Genomic DNA, 19,675 nt, shown 5'->3' on the forward strand with positions numbered 1-19,675 from the left:
TCTACCAAGCAGCAGTCCAAAAAAAAAATCAGAATCAAAAATAACGTTGGAAATAAAAGGTCACAAATATTACCACGTATAAACAAAGCTGTTTTGAAACAAACATTCTCTAAAGTAATATTTCAGAATTCTGAAACATTTTTAAAGACTTTAAGTTGGTTATTTTTACGCTTAGGTGTTCTTAAAGATCCTCATTAACAGACATTTTCAAAAATGATTTATTTTCATTATGATTCCAAGTGAAAATAGGTTTTCAATCCTTGTTATAAGTGTTCAAAAAACGTGTGGATATGGCGCTTCAGGACATGGTTTAGGGAACATGGTGGCACTGGATTAATGGTTGGACTTGATGATCTTGAAGGTCCTTTCCAACCTTAGTGATTCTGTGATTCTGTGATTCTGTGAACTATTAAAAAAACTGAAAGCAACTATTCTCTGAATTGCTGTGGTTAGGTTGATCTCAAATGAAGTTCTTTTTATAACCATCTGTGCCTTCTTTGGCTTCTGCCATGAAGTTTGGGTTTATGGTATTATAAGTAGGGCTGCTATCATTACCTTTCAAAGAGCTTGCTCCCTTTTGGATGTTGGTTTTTAACGGTGTTCGCTAGCAAGGAGTTCCACAGCTTAGCCCAGCTGTGTTAAAAAGCATTCTCATTCATCCATTTAATGTTAAACACTTTTAAATTTTATTTATATTTCCCTTTGAATTTGCATGATGAAAAAAGGTACGGATGACAGACTATAGCTAGTCAGGTAACTGTGAAAGACATGAAATAGCATATTTTTTCCACCTTCTCACTGAGTGTTCAATTATCAGCTGTAAGATCTTGTATCTCAGATCAGGATTAAAACTTCTAAACAAAAGTGTTTGAGTGTTTGTGTAGAATGGAGCATCTCCTCCTCGTTGTGTTGTACAGAGCAACCCCGGCTCAGAGAAGTCTCTTTCTTAAGGTTTTAACAGGGAGCAGCAGTTAGGCTATCTTTTCCTCTTTTCCCCTTACACAGCGCCAACCTCCAGCCCTGGGATGTTGTCGTGGTTTAGCCAGGACAGATGCGCTGCCGCTATGGAAAAATCATCCAAGAAGCCCGTTCACCAAGTCCTTCTCAAAGGTGATGGTCTCAGTAGCACTCTCCGAGCCCCAGTTTCAGATGCAATCTCATTCTTGTCACATGGCAACTAAATCCATGTTTTCTGGTACTTTTGATCCGGTCTTCTCAAAACACATAATTGCGCTCCTTCTTTCTGTCACGCCTGCCCCCACCATCGCCTGCTTTCCCCTTTCCCCCATCACAGACGAGTCTGTCTCACCTCTGTCGCTCCTTTCCCGATGACGCTCAACAGCTTCACTACAAGATCCCGATCTCTTGTATGCGAGAGACCGCACCTTGTATACTTAGCATTACTTTGATCTGTACAGTCTAGGCCGTTGCCTGGAGCCCCATCCTACCTCCCTGATACCCTCAGACCAGGAGGGGATTACCACTGCTGTTCCCCGTCACGCTTTTGAGTATCTCACATCTACTAGTGGTAAAACTGTCTTCAAAGGCTTCCCTGCCAGCTTCTTGCCCAACCAGGAGTTGTTTCATATACAGTCCTCAGCTGGGGTAATCAGTCCACAAATCATGAGTTGATGATTTTTTTTTGATGAGTTGATGATTTTTGATGAGTTGATGATATTTTCTCTGGTTTCCAGGTGCTGGTTCCCCCCTAGAAAAGTGTCATCACAGTTATCATAGGTGTAGTCAGTGGTTTTACTTGCAATCACGCTTCCCTGAAGGCATGGGGGAGAAAGTTAAGTTGAAGACACCAAGTTTTCCTTGCCATGTCTTCCTGGCAAAACAAAAATTTCAGCAACAAGCACCCAACTGGTGGATAATGGCAATATATTGGAGTTAGCCTTTTTAGCACCATTGATTTATTTCTGAGACATGAGTTAGTAACACAATAGCTGCAAAAGCAGCAACCTTTACTAGAGACCCGTATATGCCTTAGCACCAGGCAAACAGAGACTCAGCTAAAGGTGGTTTAACGAACAGGCCAGATTAAGTCCTAGAGTAATTGGCAGATAATTTTTCCCCTGTTTAACTAGGCCAGAAGGGAAGGAAGAGTACCAGCAGTTGACTGTTTGGGCATTGGAGCATACATATTATTGTCATTTGTTTTTCATTATTAAGTAGCTTTTTATGGTGTCTGGAAAAGAAAAAGAAATTAGAGTAATAGGAGTTACAAGACATTGCAACATCTTAAATGTTTGTGTGGCAAATTGATATGAGTGTATCTATAAAGACCTGTTCTTGGCTGGTTCCCCTTTCCTTTTTGGAAATAGAAAGAATACATCGCATCAGCTCTGCTTTGTATGGATTTCTGCCAGGTTATTTTGCATATACATGTGATTTTAAAAAGCATGAAAGTAATGAGGGAAATAATAAAACAGTTACCTGTTATGACTACTGTGGAGTTTGTGTGTTCTGTCTGAAATAATGTCCTTGCTCGTTAATCCTCAGTCAGACATCAAGGGACAGAACCAGCCTTCCTCCCCCAAATAGCTATTTTTCCCAAAGAAAGAAGCTTGTTTTGTTTTCTCTGGGAAGGGACTAACCACTAATTCAAACTAAATAGCAGAAAGAGGACCTCTATATGATGCCTTTCAATAGCAAAAATGCAGGAAGAGCCATAAGGAAAGCAACAAGTGAATTTTAGCCCAGAGCCCAACACAGGATTGTAATTAATTGAAAACAGGATGAGTCAGATGCCATCCCAGCTCTCATGGTGCCACATCATTCCCGAAAAGACTGGCACCAGAGTCTGAAGAAAGTTGACTCTGCCTAAAAGGCTTTCATTTAGCTCTTCCTCTTTGGTTCTGAATGCAGGAGAAATGGCCCTGAGCCAGTGCTCCTCCATGAGAAGTTGCGTGCTCTGCCTACTTCTCCTGCCTGGGTCCTGTAAGTAAATACTGGTGGATCTGTACTTGCCTTGATGCTGCCTCTGATGCAAGAAAAGGACATGCTGGAAAGTCAAAGATGCTAGCAAGATAACCTGAAGGAAGGAAACTTTGGTGAAATTCTGGATTAATTTCATTTGTGCTATGGAGGAGACTAAAGTGAAAAAGGAACTTGGCAGTGTGAAAACTAAGGGTGAGAGAGAAAAGAGGTAGCAGCTGAAGCAGCTACAGTCCAGCAGTTGTCTGCCCTATGTTCAGATCCACATTCAGCACATGCATTCAGATGCCTTCAGAAAATAGACATCCCCTTGCTGGTGTGAGGAGGGGAGGGAAGGCTGCTCCAGCCCAACGTATGAGGAGGCCTTGCTGCGTTCCCAAGCGAGTATGACAAATAAGCAGGCCTTGCTATTTTAGATCTAGTACACCCCCTTAGTACGCCATGCCTTGATACCTGAAGTGATGCTTGATATTTGTATGTTTTTTCACCTCTCTGATTAAACCACCATCACCGGTCACAGAGGCTAGCGCTTGCTGGGAGCTGGGCTGCAAGGCTTTAACAGGAGGAAGCCTCTGTCTTTCTCAAAGGCAGTAGAATCTTGTTCACTTCCCCAGTTCAGCTGTTACCCCCAAACTCAGGATCAGTGCACGACGTAAGTGAATGTGCCTGCAAATTGCACAATTTCATTGTAACTAAGTGCGATCATTTTCTGCTATAATGTTGTACCTGCTGGCGTGGTTTTTTAATTTGTTCTTTGTTTTCCCCGAGGGTTTATTATTTTTAAATTACACCCTTGTATATGATCTTTTCAGAAGAATATAAATCAAAAGGATGAGTAGATTGTTAACCATGGTATGGCACCTCCAATCTAGATGGCCTGACGGTTTGAGAGGCATTTGGACAATGCCCTTAACAACATGCTTTAACTTTTGGTCAGCCCTGAATTGGCCAGGCCGTTGGACTAGATGTTGGTTGTAGGTACCTTCCAACTGAAATATTCTGGTCTATTCTAGTCTACTGTATTCTAATAACATGTAAAGGTTGTACAGAAATTTATGATGCTTGTATGCAGAGCTTGAATTTAATGGCTTAAGGTATAAGCATTCTGAAGTACCCATGAATAGAAAAATCAAAGACTAAACCTTCAAGCTGATTAAATCATATGCTTCCTGACAGGTAGGTTAGGGTCATCCAGAGTATACATGACTTCAAGACTTTAATAGGTAACAGTCTGCCACAGCACACGTCACAAGTGTGGCTGAGATACAGCATGGGTCTTTCACTCTATAGAGACCTATAGCGAAGAAAGAAAAAGGATGATAAGATGGGATGACCATCAGTTAAGTCTATCATTTGAGACCCTTTAGTTCAAAGGTACTTTCCAGGATACGGCCTAGCTGAGAGACGTCATATCAGTGTCAAACATACTAATTGGATTGGCAGACAAGAAATTTTTGAGGGTTTTTCCAGACCATCCTGAATATGGCATGACCTTCGTCAAAGCTTTAAGGGCTCAAAGAAAATTTAAAGCACCTGATATCTCAGGAAAACACACCAAAAAATACCTCTTTCCTACTGATTTTGAGTTGCATATACAAGATGCACCAGAACAGCCATGGAAATAAATGTTCATTTAAATTGGTTCAACTAGGCACACTTCCCATGTTTTAATCTTCCCACCCAAGATGACCTAAAATCATCTAATGTATGCACATAATGATTCTTCATTTGTTTAACAAGTCATTTATGCAAGAAGAACATGAATTTGAAACACTAACCTTATCTCCTCCAACATCAACAAGATTTATGTCTGTATGGAAGACCTAACTACTGGCTGTTGTTTCTTTCAGCAGCCAAACCATTTTCATGTGCAACTGCTTTCTGCAATGAATCTTCTGTAATTAAGCCAGTTTTTCATATGTTTTGCATTGAACTTAAACACAGATGAGTTGAAGAAGGCTTTGCCTCCAAAATAGCATTCTATGGACAAAAGCTTGCATCCCTCTCTATTGCTGAAAGTAGTTATTACCAATGTATCATCGGCCAACCCATTTCCTAAGTGCAAAAGCCTGTTTCTGCTTTTCTCCTCACTGTTCCTATTTGGAGAGGAGCTGTTTTCAAATTAATTTGTAATTATATGTATTACTATATTCATTGGGCTAAACGTGGACCCACTCTCTGGCTTCTTTGCACTAGTCTAGTGGTGCAACAATGCTATAAAATTGATCTGGTGCAGAAGGGTCTGGAGGAGGGTATATTTCAACAATCCACATGGATGTAAACAGCTTGCTCAAGAAGCAGTAGGGACAAGTCTCAGGTAGCAATGTACCAACTGTGTCTATTAGGCTTAGATAAAGTGTGATGCAAACTAAAAATTTAATCGTTTTTTAAGAAAATAGATGGCTTTCATGTTTTTTGGTCTATACTTTTGAGCCACTGACAAAAAGAAAAGACTCTTCAAAAGATTTTGGAGGTGATAAGGTGGAGACTAAAGAATTGAAGTAGGCAGGCCAGAAACAGAGCTGTGGCATGTGTTCCAGAAAAGAGAGAGGCACAAGCGTGCTCACATCTCTCTCGTCGCATGGCTGTGAGATGAAAGGGAAGGTGCTTGTGGCTCCTGCTCAAGATGCTGTTACACTTTGCGCAATGGAGCCGGGGGTATCTCTAGTCTAGTTTGGTGAAACTTTTATTTGGTTTGCAAACTACAGGTGGTCCATAGACTACCAGTTGGAGAGGTCATTTCAAGACTTTCTATTTATTCTTGAGTGCTAGGAACTTACTGCCCATCTGAGCAGGATTCTTTTGATTTTCTGCATTGCTTTTTCTTATTCTAAGCAAATCCCAGTTGAGCGGACCTCTACAGCTCAGATCTTCAGACTTCGGAGCGTAGTTTAAGGCTTTGCTGGATTGAAGATAAAGGCAAGGCTGAGTTTGCCCTACAGAATTAGACAGACATAAAGTGTATTCTTACTGTTGTAAATCTAATCTATCATCTCCTACTACTAAGAAAAAAAAAACGCTTCATAAACATAGATTATTTTATGATACAAAACCTGCACTGAGGAAATAGAAAGGGCATACTAGTGGGTGTCAATATTATAATGAGCATCATTAATTTGAATATATATCAAGAGCAGTATTGAGCTAAATATTCACCAAATAATTGAATCAGCATGTTGCTCTATTAGTCTTTCATTGCAGAGCTGTGAAAATAAAAGTAATGTTGCCCAAAGCCAACTTCTGTCTTCATTTGTAACCTTGCTTGTTGTCATGCAAAATGTAATATACTTAGTATTTCAGATGCTGAAATTTCAATACAATATAAATGCCAACATTCAGATTTTCGTGGGTTTGCATTTAAGACTTTTTCTTTACACATCTGGTAGTTTTTAGATTTTCTAGTTGGCCTTGAATGAAAGTGTGAAAACAGTATCAGTTAAAAGATTGCATTTATAAACACAATACTTTTGGTATTATAAGTCATACAGATATACGATGACTTTAATTACATATAAAATCCAGTCCTTCTGAAATATCGAAATCTCATCACATACACATCCATGACTGGATGATGGAAATGTTTGTGCTGCTTGTTCAAATAGGTAGACTGATACCTTGGCAAAAGATATAATAACAGCTTATATCAAGGCTTTGAAGAGCTCCATTTTGAGGGACTGTTATTTTTCATGCTGTTAAAGTTACTTTTAATCAATTACTTCAGTATTTATTTGTTCGTACCAAAAAAAAAATCCTGGGGACACTGATAATCTACTTATTTGGAAAAATACATGTTTAACAAAATGTACGTTTTAGAAATAAACCCTTTATAAAATCTTGAAATATTCAGTACAGAGAAACACCAAAATCCCGTAGAATTCACTGAAAAGAATATTGTGAATTTCAATAGGCTTTTGTTGATTAGGCAATTGTGGAGGTAAATACTTCCTATCACTACAAAAGCGCTGCTTCCTTTCTTTGTAAGAACAGTGTGATTAGAGATGTAAAGATTACAGAGAACATCAAGCGAAGTCCTTCATCAATGGCCTATAGAGCCCATTAAATGAAGTATGTCCAAGAACTTCTAAGCTTAAACTGACAATGAAAACAAAATAGCAGAACTGAAAAATGGGTAACCTTTAAGTGGGATAAGACCCATATCAGTCCTAGTGAAGAAACTTTATTCCATTTTTTCAGAGCTTTTCTCTGCCCATCCTCTAGCATGCTAACCCAAAAGTCACTTACCTATTGGTTAATGTTTGGGGTTTTTTTCCTTTATCAAGCATTCTCTTTAAAGCATCAGAATGGCTTTAATTACTGATGATAAAAACGCCATTATCATTATCATTTGGTGATGTGCTCTCCAGACAGAACTGCGTCAGAATCAGGCGTGATGGCAGCAGCACTGAGCAGCATATCTAAGTGTGCTTTCTTGTCCAGCCATGAAGACAGGGCAATCACCTCAGGGCTGAGTAGGGATCCACAGCCTGGGTGAGGGCGCAGGATCCTCGTCACCTTTCCCCTCCATGCAGAATTCAGAGCCACTGCCCTTCTGCTGCTGTTGCTGCCTGAGCAGATCAGACTGGAGCAAGCTGGGTATGTCTGCTCACAACGCAATCAAACCTCCAGGTCAGCTCCCTGGGCACATCATTAGCTAGCCTTGGATCTCTTGTCAGACCTATGGAAAAGACATTCATTTTTGATAAGCAGGGGACATGGCAAGAAGAGAGCTTAGTACAACAATTTCATGCTGGGTAATAGTAAATTCAATATGAAAATGTTGCTATTTTCATTCTCCTCTGCAAGATTCTCCAGCAAATTGCCCAGAAAATATTTTCTCTTCCCTCCAAACTGTTTTTAGAGATGCAGCTTATTGTGTACCTCTCCCACACTGCAGTCCTGTACATTTTTTCTAAATAATTCCCAGCAGAGAGAGACATGGATGCTTGCATCATCTACCTCTTCTTAAACTAGTCTTACAATCTGTCGGATAACTGGAGTGCTCCTGTAAGAAAAGGTTTTTAGGCTACTTTCAGAATATAGGTTTTCTTTAAAACTTGGAAGTATCATACTCAGATCATACCTTCTCAAGAGAGCATTCAAGAAAAAGCTTCAATCTACTTGAAAGTCTTTTTTTAAAAAAACACCCTAAATTGAAATTAAGGTTGTTAGTGGCTCCTCATGCAGAGTGCTAGAAAATGAGCACACAAAACCAGTGCAGACTTCTTCAGATGTTCATCATAAAAGCGATTTAGATGCATTCAGCAAGAATTCTGCATTTCTCCACACCCTACCAAAAAAGTTTCAAATGTGTATTCATCACCGTTTTTTTGCAGCTGACTCATATTCTGAAGAGATCAAAGCGAGAGATGAAAAAACGTGAAATACTGTATTTTACACTTTTTCTTCCCCGGCAGGTTGCCTGAAAAATCTTTTTAAATGGGCTATTCCTCTTGCAAATGACTCCATAAATTTTAAAATGTTTGATCAAACAATATACTTGCTCCTTTGCAGGAACAGAAGGGAGTTTTATCAAAAGAGTAAGCCATCTGAACTCCTCAAAAGCCAGGCAGCCACAGTGCCTCGGCAGCAAGCAGGACAGCAGGGCAGCATAGCCAGGAACATTACTTGCAGTGAAACAGTCATTGTACCACTGCAAAAGTATAGCATCCTCATAAACCGACCTCAAGTGCTACTCAGGTGACACAAGGACTTGAAACTGTAAAGGGCTCTTCATGAAAGTTGATGAAACTAAGGAGGAATTTGGACTCTACCTTTAGCCATGCAAACACAAATTAAAACATAAAAAGCTCCCACTGCTCGGTTGCGATTGAAGTGTGACACACTCAAAATTCAGAAAGTTTTTTTGGGTAGTTAGTGGCACAGACTTAGCAAGAAGGGCATGCAAAGGAGTTTGAAGACCCTCCTGCCAAAGCAGGCACTGTGGAGCAGAGCGTGCATTCCTACCTCAAGCAACAGGGCTGCAGCATCCACCCAGGGTGGTGGTTCCATTGATACGTTCAATGCGTATGGCTAATAGCATCTGTCTTTTCATTTAGTTGCGTGAACCATCTGTCCAACTTGTATAGGACATTGAGATTAGTATGACTACTACATTAGCAATGTAGTAGCCGTCATTACAAATTATTTACGAATGCTCTATTTATAAACAAATGAGAAAGTCTTAAAAGCCTGAATTTTAGACACAGTAGATTTGATAATTACACTAATCTTTTAGGTATTTATTAGGTACCTAAGGAATTACATCATTACTACTCCACAAGCTACAAAGGAGTTCCCCATTTCGACAGACCACAGTTCTGATACTGATGTGACATCAGCAGATACAGAAAATCCATCCATTCAGTACAGTGTCTAATATGTACAAATACATTTTTTTCAACTTATTTCTCAGTTCTTTGGCATCCATAACATTGTTTCTTCTATGTGTATCCTTTCTCTCTGCACAAGTTAAATTAATCTTTTCTTTCTTACACCATTTATATAATGTCTCACTGAACTGCAAATATTATTGTAGGTAAACCATAGCAACGTCATTTGTTGAAAGCAGAAAAGATGTTCTTTAACAGTGTCTAGCACATTATTTCACAGAACTTTCTTATAGGTGGTGCACTGGAGTCAGTTTTGTTTAACGTTGCCAGTTGTGGTCATTCATGTGCTTTGCTGATTTTTTCCTAGGTACACGAAAATGAAGACTGCCACCAATATCTATATTTTCAATCTTGCATTGGCAGATGCCCTAGCAACAAGTACTCTGCCATTCCAGAGTGTGAATTACTTGATGGGAACATGGCCATTTGGTACAATCCTTTGCAAGATCGTTATATCCATAGACTACTACAATATGTTCACCAGTATCTTTACACTCTGCACCATGAGTGTGGATCGCTACGTAGCTGTTTGCCACCCCGTTAAGGCCCTTGATTTTCGTACCCCCAGAAATGCCAAAATTGTCAATGTCTGCAACTGGATTCTTTCTTCTGCCATTGGCCTGCCAGTTATGTTCATGGCAACTACTAAATACAGGCATGGTAAGTCTGTCTTTCATTCCTAAATTGAGTATTTCAATGTTTAAACTCCTTTCTGCATGGTTTCAATTTATTGTAGAGGTGTTGAATTAACTTTGGGCCTCCAACCTGTATAAAGCAGATCTCAGTGTTCAATGGACCCCTTCAGCAATTTTGCATCTGGCTCTAGCTGAGTGGACACGGCACTGCACGTGAGCTCTTTTACAAGGCACCTCCAGGTCCTTCTGTAGATCAGCGTGAGCCTCGCTGCCCCACACAGTTACTGTAGTGTTTGGAAAAACATCTCTACCTGCCTGCCTTCTGCTATGGGGTGGTTATGCATTGTCCTATGGCACAGAAGCCTGTGCTTTATCCAGGATATTCCTGCTAATTTTGCACCTAGTCTGGCAGAAAATGATACAGAATGGAGAGCATGTTCTGAATCACTGGTACTCAAAGACTTTGCATGAAGTGACAGCATCTCAACATAAATCCAAACTCTCCATTGTGCACAGTTACCAAGTGTCATGTTATCCTCTTCCCCATTGCACTGAAATGCCCAAACTCTCAGCAGATAGGGTGGTTAAACCATCTTTCTTTTCACCATGTTTTATACTGAAAGTGAAAATGAGTCAAAGTTTAAGCATTTACGACAATTCAACTCTTTTCTTGTCCAATACACATGCAATTCCAAGCAATAAAACACAAAAGAGAACACGTTACTTCGGTTTTGTTTTTCTAATTGATGCTTCATTGAGTGTTTTGCAGCACTGTGTCCTATCAAGGTTTGTGCTTATGACAGGTCACAGATTGCCTCAGTTTATCTGTTTACATAGTAAATGTTCATGTCTATGATATTTATGATATCATGTCTATCATATATCATAATATCATATATCATGTCTATGATATTATGATATCATACCTATGATATTTAACAAAAAAGGTTTAAAGAAAAGCAAATGAAAAACTAACCCGCTTGTTCTTCTCTACTGTTTTCTTTTTTCCTCTAGGCTCTATTGACTGCACACTTACATTCTCCCACCCTGCATGGTACTGGGAGAACCTTCTGAAAATCTGTGTGTTCATCTTTGCCTTCGTCATGCCAGTCCTGATCATTACAGTGTGCTATGGGCTGATGATTTTACGTCTAAAGAGCGTTCGCATGTTATCTGGCTCCAAAGAGAAGGACAGGAACCTGCGGAGAATCACGAGGATGGTTCTTGTAGTGGTGGCGGTGTTTATTGTCTGCTGGACTCCCATCCACATTTATGTCATCATTAAAGCCCTGGTCAACATCCCAGAAACTACTTTCCAGACTGTCTCCTGGCACTTCTGTATTGCTCTAGGGTATACAAATAGCTGCCTTAATCCAGTCCTTTATGCATTTCTAGATGAGAATTTCAAAAGGTGTTTCAGAGAGTTCTGCATCCCCACTTCCTCAACCATTGAGCAGCAAAACTCCACCCGAGTCCGACAAAACACTCGTGACCATGCTTCCACTGCCAACACTGTGGACAGGACTAACCATCAGGTATGACTAGCAGTGGAGATGTCATCTCTGGATCCAGGCCTCCCGTTTGGAGATGACATGTATTCTGAAGTTACAGTTTATACTGATTTGTAGCTATTATTTGAAGGTCTAAACACCTTCAGGGTTAAATTTGAAACTGGTTATGCATACACAGAGACCTCAGTCTTGCATGGTGCTAGTTGATGCTCAGAAGCAGAGGGCTTTCAAAAGTACCTTCCATGACTGGGTCCGGTGTCCATGCATATACACAGCACAGAAAACATCTTTCTTCTTCTCCTATTGCAGCAGTCAATAAAAAAGAGAAGAAACTGTGCTTGTACAGTTTTGGTTGATGTACCTGGACATACAAGAAGTTAACAAAGGCTTGTCTGCATGCAGTTATTGTATCAGATAACTATCTGTTGGCTAAGGTGGGTTTTGAGATATATATATACACACATATAAATATATATACACGATTAGAATAGAATAGAATAGAATAGAATAGAATAGAATAGAATAGAATAGAATAGAATATTTCAGTTGGAAAGGACCTACAATGATCATTTAGTCCAACTGTGGAAGATTATTCTGCCATTTTGCCATTTAAGGTATACTGAGAACATACCTTTTCCATGTAGAAAAAGCTTTTGAGAAGTAGGGATTTTATGGCACAGCAGATACCAAGAGAATCAGATTTTATTTTATTCAGGCTATTTTTGCTTAACTTTTGCTCACAAGCAAACAAACATGTTCAACATCCATGTTCCTGTGATTAGTCCTGAGAATTTCCAATCCACATCCCTCACTGAGCACCAAGCAAAACATGAAGGCAAATATTAACGTTCATTAAAGTAACTCATGCACATCACAAGTACTAGGAAAAGCTTGAGTCATCTCTGTGATTCATTAAAAAGAAGAACCAAAGTCACAAGCCTGGTTCATTCCTTGCCATATCACCTTTCAGCAATATACTTACATTGCTCCTGCACCAGTTTCTCACTGCTGCCACTTCAGCCACAAGCTGGCTGTCTCCTTGGGGTGCAGAAGTCAATGGAGAGGTGGTAGATGCCCCATCCCTGGAAACATACAAGGTCAGGGTGGACGGGGCTCTGAGCCACCTGATCTAGTTGAAGATGTCCCTGCTCATTGCAGGGGGGTTGGACCAGATGACCTTTGAAGGTCCCTTCCAACCCAAACTATTCTATGATTCTATGATCCTTGTGAAAGCAATTGCATACCTGCCATTCAACTGCTGCCAGAAAGCCCAGATCAGGACATTACCATCTCCAGACAAAATAGTCATTGCACCAGAAAAGAGGAGGGAGTAGGTGGAAGGGAGAAGGGGGACCTTTATTAAGCATCTGCAGTTGATGGTGTAGTTCACCAGCATCTGATTCATACATGCCAAACTGTAGCCTGTGAAATGAGTTAGCACCTGCTCAGTCTTACACACACTTCGGTGGTAGAGCAGAACTGCCAAACTTGGCATAGGCGCATACCTATATGTATGTATGTATATAAGTGTAGTATTTACTAGGTGTAGAGAAAACTTATTAGACAGATTCAGCATAATAATGCATTTGTAACCCTCAGTGGAATTAATTTTGTGCATGTGTCTGACAACACGATTGTATCTATATCCACTACAATTCCAGATTTTTACAGTGCAGTGTATACGCACGTATTTTCTACATTTAGTTATGTAGTTAGTAGGAAAGCCATAGCCTTCTAAACTTCTACCCTTAGCAAAGACTGATGTAGTACTTACTGTCCAGAGGCTGAGTGAAATAAAGTTTATTTCCCTGGGTACTGAGCAAACACAGAATAGAAGATGATCCTTCCCACAAAGATCTTTCAACCTACACCGACGAGGGGGAGAGCCAGCTGAGGCAGGGATAGACCAAGCAAGTGAAGTGAGCTGTATAGTGGCGATAAGGAGGAAGTTAGTCTCATAACTGGGTTCTCGGTTGGTCAGTTGGTGTTTTTTTTCCATTAGGGAATAGTGGTGGAATTAGTTAAAAGATAAAGGACATGTAAAGAGAAATGAAGGGGAAGACACTGAAGGGAAAGGGAGGTGAGAGGAAGAGTGTGGAGGAGAAAGTGGAGCATCAGGAGTGAGGTCAGAGTGAGGCAGTAAGGAAGGAAACTGAAGCAAAGAGCCAATATGCACGGAAGAAAAAAAGTGTACGCAGAACTGTAAGAAATTGTGTGACTGCTCAGCTGGATGCTGACCGGAGCCTTCTCGCTGCTGCGCTCCCTGGAGTACAGCACACCAGCTATCGGGTGCAGTCTTTCTCACTCTCCACAAAGTCTGCAGAATACATTCACAGCAAGCCGTGTGCAAACTTCAATATTAAACTCGATTTATTTTTTTTCCTCCAGCAAACATTTCTGTAAGAGACAACATTTTTGTCTGCTACTATCAGAATGACAGATAAGGTTGTAGGACTAACCTACACTAAAAAGGTTCTCGGGGATAGTATTTACAAGTGTAACATCTAATTTTATTATTATTATTATTTTAAACACCCAGGGTGAATGCAGATTTTGCTCTCAGAAAAGAAAAAAAGAAAGAAAAAAAGAAAGAAAAAAACCCAAACAAAACACTGTTTGCTGAAACAGTGAGCTTTTGTAAGTTCTATTGACAGGCATCCTTTCACAGGTAAGTGCTTTCCGTACAAGAAAGTCTAGCTAGGATATCTGTATTGATCTAAGTACACTGACAAGTTCTTTCTTGTGTAGACAAGGCCTTGGAGAGCATTTGGTATGAATTCTAATTGCAAGGCGATACAGTACTCGGCACAGTTCAAGTCATTTTTGAAGAAACAGATGTTCCAGAGGTTGCTTTTTTGCCAAGTGAGAATTCTTCACTGCTGCTAAAAGTTAGCGAGAACCACAAGCACTCAATCACTCAGCAGCTTAGGGCCTCGTACCCTTACAGCACTTAAAAATAAGCTGATGGAAGGAACAACTGTGTTTTCTATCAGTGCAAAAGCAGTAACAGGAAACATCACAAACATTCATATTATTCTGAGTTAAGATACTGGCCTTTGGCCAACTCTGTGGCTCTTTAGCATTACCAAAAAGATCTCTATTAAGAGTTTGATTATTGTTTTATCAGCATTTACAAAAAATGGAAGAGCAGAACAAGTTCAAATCTCCTCCAGCAATGCAGCTTCTTTCACATGCAGAATAGCATCTGATCCATAACACTGATGGTGTGAGCATTTGTAAAAATAGTGCACGCTCAGTGGAGCAACGTAGTTCTGAGGGAGGAGGGACAGTGGCGAATCAGGGATGCAAAAACTAGAGGTGGTGTTAAGACTGAGACGTTTCACATCTGTGGGGGATGTATCCTGTGTTACACTCCACTGACTGCAGTAAAACGCACAGGTTACATTTGATCCAAAGCAAGCGTGAAGTCTTGGCTCGCTTTAATTTTCAAGGAGGCATATGCGATCTTATAAGTGCATTGGTATGAAGAGTTAAAACAAGAGCAGGAGTGATGGAACCTTGGAAAAATTGCTTGCAAAGCAGAACTGCTTACTTCAAATTTTTCTCTGTATGGCCCAGTATTGGTAGGGAACGGTAATAAAGGACCAAATACTTTTGACATTGACACTAACCTGATTCGTAACAAAGGCCTTGACAAATATTTTGAAGTAGCTTTTACTTCAGATGCAAATACTTTTACAGCTTTTGCAAATGGCTGAATTGTTTTTTACATCATTGACACTAACCTGATTCGTAACAAAGGCCTTGACAAATATTTTGAAGTAGCTTTTACTTCAGATGCACAGAGACTCTCTGCATTCATTGATCTCCTAGATTAAAGAAAGTTTGAATATTTTTTAAAGTTTAAAATACATTGATAATTCTTTTTTCCTGAAAAGTGTATTTCTCAAATACCTTTTATTTTTGTTAATATCTGTCTGTTGATAATAAAAAAAATCCTAAATACTCAGAAAAATTATTATTCATAGTTATAAAAACCTGAGAAATCAAATTTGTTTCAGTGAGTTAGTTTCTTTGTGACCCATTTAAGTTTTTACAGCAGCCTCACCTGAACGTATCCAAGCAACTAAGCAAATTACGTGTAGGCACATTTTCAGGACTATTTAGTCATCCTATGTAACTACTTTTTGTATCTTTGTCTTCTGATGCTTTCTGCTTAACCACTGAAGTGTCTAAATGCCGTAATGGAAGCTGCAAATCCTCCTCATATGCTGAATATGAGGCCTCAGATATGTTCAGTAACCAGAAGCTCTGGTATTTGCCCTCAGCCCTGAAAGCTTTGCCCTTATTGCTTGGATTGACAGCCATGTGTAGAAATAAGAAGGATATTGGAGCAAAGGAAAATTATTTTCAAGTTGAAACAAGGAAAAATTGAAAGCTACTTTCACTTTGATTAAATATATGAAATACTTTCTTACATTTTAATTTTCCCAGTGCTATATGACAGATACAAACAAATATGGGGAATGCTGGTGAGTCCTATGCAGAAACATGACAAAAGCTGGGCAGATTCTGTAACTCCAAGCCTTGGCAGATTCACATGTACCTGTATTAATAGAGAATGGCCTTTCAGTGTATTTTTAGAAAACGGACATGTGTCCTTGGTAAATAATACTGTATTTCAATAATGATTATAAAGTACTGATTTCTTCTAAAGCCCATTTCTGGCAAGATAATGACATCTATGAAAAGTTTGTCTAAATTCAGTAGGTCCTTTAAACCGGGCTTTCTTTTGTAACTGATTTGCACTGACACGGGCCCTTTGTGAATTTTTTAGGTAGCAGAGAAAACAGAATGCGTTTGTCAGACCGTTTCATGAAAGGAAACAGGAACAAACTATACAATGAGTTCTGGAACTAATTAGATGGCTTCTAAGGCTGCCTGTGTTTGTGGCATTCCTTAAACTGTGAATTAGAATCAATGGGGAACAAAACATTTCAATTTTTTTCCTTAATAAATTAGAAAATGCTTATTGGTAAAAAGATACAAAAGAAATGCTTCTGTTTTATCCAATCCATAAAGATAAGTGAACATGGACTTCAAAATTCCTTTCTGGATCTAGGCTTCTCCAAAAGACAGGGGCATTCACATTTAGGGTGTCAGTTTCTGGCCAAAAGGAGCTGAGGAGAAATATTCCCAGTAGAGAATAAAGAAAATCCCTGACTATAGCATGTTGAATGAAAGCAGCATGGAGTTATGTTGTGGCCTTGGAGAAATTTATCTCCAAATCAGAAGTCCTAACAGCCTCCGCCCTGCTGAAAAAATGCACTTTCCTCCTCCCTGCCCCACAGCCCTTACCCAGGAGCTGTTACTTTCACAGGAGCACGCTCCCGCTCCCGTCTCAGTCGGCTTCGTCGGTGACTCCCCTTCCATACCGTAAACCCTTTACTCGCAGTGCCTCCCACCCTGTTTTCAAGAGGTTCTGTTTCAGCATTTGCTGGGCAGTAAAAAGGGTTGCAGACCCCCGGGATGTGCTGTGCAGCAAGCAGGTTCCCTTGATGGAAACCTCTGTAGTGTCACCGTGCCTGTAGGGCGAACGGGACTCAAGGCGGACACGCAGGGCTGAGAGATTGCCGGGTTTGTCTGCTGATGTAAATCCATCTCACACAGAATTTAAACTAGACTTCAACTGCAAATCCAAGAGCTAGCCAGTGTACTGATGTGAACACAGACTGTACCGTCTAAAACACTAACTCCTCTGCAATTGCTACACAAAGAATAGAGGGAGGGAGCGAAATCCTTCTGTGCTCCTCAATTCAGAGGGTTCCCCTCCAGAAAGAGAACGACTGACTTGGTATGAAATACGTTATAATTCACATTTCAGATCTACTAACTTTTCTTTGTCCTTGAAGGTCAGACGTGAAGCTTTTCTGTGGTGGCTTTCTCCGCCTTTGTTTCTTTATGGCAAAGGCATCGTCTTGCCTGACTGTCTGGGCTACCTGTTTAGCTTAATACGGCAGGACAGCGGTTGCAAACGATTAGCAAATTCCCCTTTAAAAAACAAACCACATATGCAAACACACACACACTTGTGGGTGGGAAGGAATCAAGTAATTGTTCATTGTATTTGCAATTTCTTTCCTTTCAGTTGGAACTTCAAGAAGCTGAAACTACTCCACTGCCGTGAGAGGGTCTCCTGCAGCGTAGCTCTCACAGCAGTTGCACACCAGTGCCACAGTGTGTTTGGGCAGTATGCTATGGGAACGTGTAGGATACACTTTCCCTCAAAAATATACTCCAGAGGAAAGTGCCTGCTTTTCCAGTCTGTCAAAAATTGCTTCTGCAGCACTTCTGCATTGCACATCACATAACAGAAACATGAGACTTAACAGCAAGCAGAGCCAAGAGGTGTGGGGGCTTGCCAGGCTCCAGTGTTCAAAACAGTCATGTTTACCAGGAAAACATATATTAGTCTAAATAAAGCTACTCTACCTATAGCTACCTGACACTCTCTTGACAAGTTACAGTGGTGTTAAGCAGGTTGGAAACAAAAATCCAAAGGCTAGACAACTGTAGTTTGGAAAATGAAGGTGAGCTTTTAATGATGGGGAATAATGGGAAAATGAAGTTGTAATACTGTTGGGTACTCAATTTACTCTTAAAATTTATTTGTAGAAGTGTTTTCTGTGCAGGTTATTTGTGTGCTGAAATCTCACAAGATCATCTAGAACAACACATTTGCAGTTCAAGAGGTCTTCTCTTACAAGGATTGCACGTTCCACAATTTCAAAGGGAAAATATTTCTCTCAGTGCTCATTTAGGAAAAAAAAAAAACCTCCAAGCTTTGCCTTCTGCTTCTCTTTCTCACATAAAAAGCCAGACTTTAAAATCAAAACAATGAGCTATCACTTTTTCTAAAAGAGATGAGTAAACAAAAGTATTCCGTGTTGTTATTGACTGTTGAATGATCCCCAAAACAGCATAGATTGTATTAACATAAATTCCAGTGTGAATAGAAATATAGTGATAAGCCTGTGAGAGCTAGCACAGGCTGATGATGACTTCTCTTTGAATTAGTTTCTGAAATTTCAACTGCCCTGTCAGCAACATGTCGAATTTGTAAGTCATTGACAGTCCCTATGGGAAGTGTTTGGAGCAGTTAATGCATTAGACCATTTTTGGTTTTTTTAAAAAAAAAAGTTTTGCTAGAAATCAATTTTTTTCCTAATCAAACCCATAATATGTTTGCTTTTCTAACTAAGGTAATACACTCTGCATCTCCATTTTGTATGAGCTGCTAGAACACATTAAGATTTACGAAAGAAACGTTGTACTGAAGTGAATGCTACCTTAGGTGTTTTCTAGTATGAAAAATAGAAATATCTATGTAGATAACTTGTGGTGCAATGGTATTTTCTAGCCATTGTTTGTTACTTGGTTTGTAAATAAATCATCAGTAGTTAACCAAGGGGAAACGTACTTTGATGAATTTAAATGTATTCTAAAATACAACTTGATGGGATAGGTTTGGTTTTTTTCTTTTTATTTCTGCAGCCGAAATGTATTTCTTATTTTCATTGTTAAAATCTATGTAACAATACGCTTTTAATGTGAAATTGTTTGTTTCTGCCATGGACTGCATAATAAAGATTGAAGGCCAAATCCTTGCAAGTTGTAAATTAAAGTAATATTTTAATTTCCTCAGTGTGTTGCAGCTAAATACATAGCCCTTTATACCAGCAGACTATGAAACTAGACATAGCAGAAGTGCCTTAATTATTTTTCCCTTCTCTGTTGAAAATTCCACTGTGCTGTCATAGAGATTTAAAATTTAATTTTGTATTAGTTTAGCAGGATCTCCTCATAGGCATCACTAAAATTTAAACCAGAGCTGTCATCCTCATCCTAAGAGGTTTTGCATCTAATTTTTAAATGGCATAAGACAGGCACTTGGAAGAATTTGACATATTATTTTGCACTACACAGCAATGTTATTTAGATAACAAGAGGAACACAGAATACACCAGAAATGCAAACAGATTAGCACCATGTGTCATTACCATCTGACAGGTTCTGAGTAGTCTGCCATGCTCAGAAAATCGGAATACATTGAATGACCATTTGAAAAGTCTTAACTGACAAATCAGAAATACATTTATTTTAACTTAAAATCATCGTTTCATGACTAGTCAAAAGTTAATCGGCTTTCACAGAATTCATATAATGAATTGAAACCATT

General features: G+C 39.5%; 1 protein-coding gene across 1 annotated transcript; it reads left to right on the forward strand.

The window, feature by feature from the left end:
• Positions 1 to 2,918: 2,918 nt before the first annotated feature.
• Positions 2,919 to 17,726, forward strand: OPRM1 (opioid receptor, mu 1). The gene is made up of 4 exons (XM_010291150.1): positions 2,919 to 2,943; positions 9,600 to 9,989; positions 10,979 to 11,499; positions 17,585 to 17,726. Exons 2-4 carry the CDS (start codon positions 9,647 to 9,649, stop codon positions 17,621 to 17,623), a joined length of 903 nt encoding a protein of 300 aa, XP_010289452.1. The 5' UTR covers positions 2,919 to 2,943; positions 9,600 to 9,646; the 3' UTR covers positions 17,624 to 17,726.
• Positions 17,727 to 19,675: the final 1,949 nt, after the last annotated feature.

Source organism: Phaethon lepturus, unplaced genomic scaffold (genome assembly GCF_000687285.1).
Source record: "Phaethon lepturus isolate BGI_N335 unplaced genomic scaffold, ASM68728v1 scaffold977, whole genome shotgun sequence".
In the NCBI taxonomy this organism is placed as follows: domain Eukaryota; kingdom Metazoa; phylum Chordata; class Aves; order Phaethontiformes; family Phaethontidae; genus Phaethon; species Phaethon lepturus.

Excerpts from the sequence above, each read along its gene's own strand:
- OPRM1 (XM_010291150.1), top strand. The coding sequence starts at position 9,647 with ATGAAGACTGCCACCAATATCTATATTTTCAATCTTGCATTGGCAGAT. Across the intron at positions 9,990-10,978 it reads AACTACTAAATACAGGCATG|GCTCTATTGACTGCACACTT; the intron begins GTAAGTCTGTCT and ends TTTTTCCTCTAG. Across the intron at positions 11,500-17,584 it reads TGGACAGGACTAACCATCAG|TTGGAACTTCAAGAAGCTGA; the intron begins GTATGACTAGCA and ends CTTTCCTTTCAG.